The sequence below is a fragment of the Capsicum annuum genome, chromosome 3 (genome assembly GCF_002878395.1).
Source record: "Capsicum annuum cultivar UCD-10X-F1 chromosome 3, UCD10Xv1.1, whole genome shotgun sequence".
NCBI classification, from domain to species: domain Eukaryota; kingdom Viridiplantae; phylum Streptophyta; class Magnoliopsida; order Solanales; family Solanaceae; genus Capsicum; species Capsicum annuum.
The window spans coordinates 246,474,439-246,477,484 of record NC_061113.1 but is presented as its reverse complement, the minus strand read 5'-3'; the positions used below and the strand labels follow the sequence as shown (position 1 = coordinate 246,477,484).

At 36.5% G+C, this 3,046-nt stretch overlaps 1 protein-coding gene across 1 annotated transcript; it reads right to left on the bottom strand.

Moving 5' to 3' along the window:
* Window positions 1-479: 479 nt before the first annotated feature.
* Window positions 480-3,046, bottom strand: LOC107865977. Its single transcript, XM_016712160.2, has 2 exons — window positions 1,961-3,046; window positions 480-731 (listed from the first exon to the last, which is right to left on the bottom strand). Exons 1-2 carry the CDS (start codon window positions 3,011-3,013, stop codon window positions 708-710), a joined length of 1,077 nt encoding a protein of 358 aa, XP_016567646.2. The 5' UTR covers window positions 3,014-3,046; the 3' UTR covers window positions 480-707.

Below are 3,046 nucleotides of genomic sequence, written 5' to 3'. Positions count from 1 at the left end.
GAGTTCACCGTAACACCACGCATTTGTTGAATTACCCAAAAGCAATTCCTTTTAGGGATGGTAAGATGATCAAGAATGATAACAAAATAATTGCATATTCCCTACTATATATATATATATATATATATATATATATATATATGATCAGTCAAGAAATATTAAAACATTTTGTAACACTGTATAAGCTATGACAATGATCACTTGTATGTCAATGTTATAATAGTTCATATCTTGTCTCAGTATTTTGAATCAATTTTCCCAACTCTAAGAGTTCATTGGATAAAATAGAAAATAAATCAAAGTAGGTTGGATAATACTTATTTTTTGCAATGAATGATGAGTTCTTTTTTCCTTTGCAAAATATATAGAGTCTAAGTTTAAAAATAATTGAAATCACCACTAAAATATAACAACCTATTTTTTCAGAACACTTGAAATTTTAAAGCATATAATACAAAATAAGTTTGAAATTTTTTGTTCACATATAATGAACTAGCAGTACCAATATCAAGTAAATTTAAAACTTCAAATTTGCATCTCAAATGCTATGGTCTAACGCATAAATAAGCTAAAACAGCTACATTACAGGGAACAATTACGGTAATTCCAAAACGGGGGTTGGGGTTGCGAAAGAACAATCTAACTAAAGTCTTCGAAGCCAAGCAATCTGCAATTCCATTTAGTTCCCTGTATGTCTGTGTGGATGATTACTCAGCTGGTGGATTAACAACCTGCAATCATGTAAAATAACGTTAGCATAGTTGGTTCAAAGATAACCTCATGTGCATCAATGTTAATTTCTAACAGTACCTTGTGCAGTGTCGGAGTCAAAAATTTATATATATAAGGAGTGTCAATATGAAAAAGTAGACACGCGTAGAAAATAAAAGAGGTTAATAAGAATGTGTTAATGTTGACATATAAGTTTAACAATATCGAGACAATTAGATCTAAGAAGAAGTTCTAAGTAGGGATGTTCATAGGTCGTCGGTTTGGTTCGATTTTGAATATTATCCGCTTGATTTATCGATTTTTGATTTGTCATCATGCTAAACCGAAAATCAAATCAATAAGATACTTGTTATCGGTTTTTATCCATAACGGTTCGATTTATCGGTTTAACCGATAAGAAAATGCTCCCTCTATTATTTTCACCTTTTCTTCTTATTTTCATATGTTCATATATATACACTACTTTCATGCATAAAAGTCTATACAAAGTACAAGTAAAAGCAAATTCAAATATATAATTACTAAAACAAACTTATTTTCTTTTTAGTTAAGTAGTGAACCAGAATGCAGTAGTAATCAATAGCGATCTCTCAAAAAAACAAATACAATGTAGGTTTATAGTTTATATTAATGGATAGAAACCCAACAAGCCAACAAGTTTATAAAGAAAAGAACAACACTATAAACAACTATAAAATGCCCAAAACAATAGGATATGTACTTAGAATATAAAGTCACTATTATATAACTAGGGATAAAAATATAATTTTAATATAATCTTATTGGATTATCGGTTTAACTGTTAACTAAAACTAGAAACCGAATTGATATCCCAATAAAAAAATTTCTAAAACCATTTAGAAACCATTAACCCAATAATCCGAAACTGATAAACCAATAACGATTTTTGCGATTGATCGGTTTATCGGTTAATTTGATTTTTTCACACCCCTAGTTCTAAGACAATGTATATAATCCACGATTATCGTGGACCTTTAAACCCTAAGTCGACTAGTTGAAAATGGTTATTAGGGCATAAACAAATGTGTTAGCCCTAGTATCTACATGTATTGAAATTTCATTGAAGTCTCCACTCACGAGGCAAAAACATTTATAAGTATCAACAATATAATATTCATTAAATTATCCCAAAATTGCTATCCAATAACATAATTATACTAGTATAAATAGCATAAAATAACAATTAGTGACAAGTAGAGAGGCTTACCTTAATTGTGCAATGTATTTCTTCATTATTCATTGAGAGTCCATCCACCATAACAACATCTTTCTTCCAGACTAACGCCATTCCTCCCGAGCGACCAATAGCCGGTACATCTGCTATGTTCGTGAAGCAAAAGTCATAAGCTAAATCCTTTTGCTCCGTCATGTGAGTTTCCAGTAGTAGAACCATGCCTGGGCGATGGTAATCAAGCATAGAGCGGTAACTCTTACGAAAATCGAATTGTTCAGAGCCACGGCAGTTCCATATCATGAGAGTCATCTTTGGGGGCTCTTCATTGTTGTCATCCTCGTCTGGATCGTTCCCTGGCACCAGTGTTGGTACCAAAAGGACCCCAAATCCTTTGGGATTAGGGTTTGTTATCACTCTAGCATCCAAGGTGCACTTGTTGAGTCGCACTGGGCACTTGAGTATGTACTGTTTTGTGTACACCTCCTGTATGATGAAGGACTTCATGGAATTGAGTACATAAACCAGTGGGCGAATCCCACGTTGGAGTTCCATCGATGGAAGAGGAGTTGTGTCCTCTTCGCTTTGTTCGCCCTGAGTACTCGAAGGGGCATCAGGGTTGGAAGATGGGACCTGCTGGTCGACCACCAGCGTGAATGTATTCTGGTATAGAACCGTGGGAGCACGTACCTCGTCGTCGTCGTCGTCCTCGAGTACTTGTTCCGGGTGATAGAAAGGGAGTTCAGTCCCTGGGGGTAACGGTGACATGTTATCCGGCATTGGACTGTAAAGTGGATGCGATGGGTCATATAAAGTAGCATTCATGTAGTTGATATAGGCTTCTGTAGCCGCACGCATGCCATCCGTAATAATAGTAGCTAGGTACACGGGGTCCTGGAGGTGGACGAGTATCTGTTGATTGACAAGTTCGAAGGTAAAGCTAACTGACCGGCCGCGGAGCCCCATCTCCAGCCATGAACTTGCTGGTGGTTGTGTTGGCTGTGGCGGTGGTGGTGGGGTGGTGGAGCGGGGTGGGATTGGACGTCGTCTACGGTCACGGCGTGATGAGCGTGGTGGCAGACGAGGCATGATGTTGGTTCTGTGAAGTATGAGGCTGCTAAA

What these genes read in the sequence shown, in the direction of transcription:
- LOC107865977 (XM_016712160.2), bottom strand. Translation starts at nt 3,013, where the DNA reads ATGCCTCGTCTGCCACCACGCTCATCACGCCGTGACCGTAGACGACGT. An exon ending in AAATACATTGCACAATTAAG is followed by an intron (nt 732 to 1,960) that starts GTAAGCCTCTCT and finishes ACATGATTGCAG; the next exon opens with GTTGTTAATCCACCAGCTGA.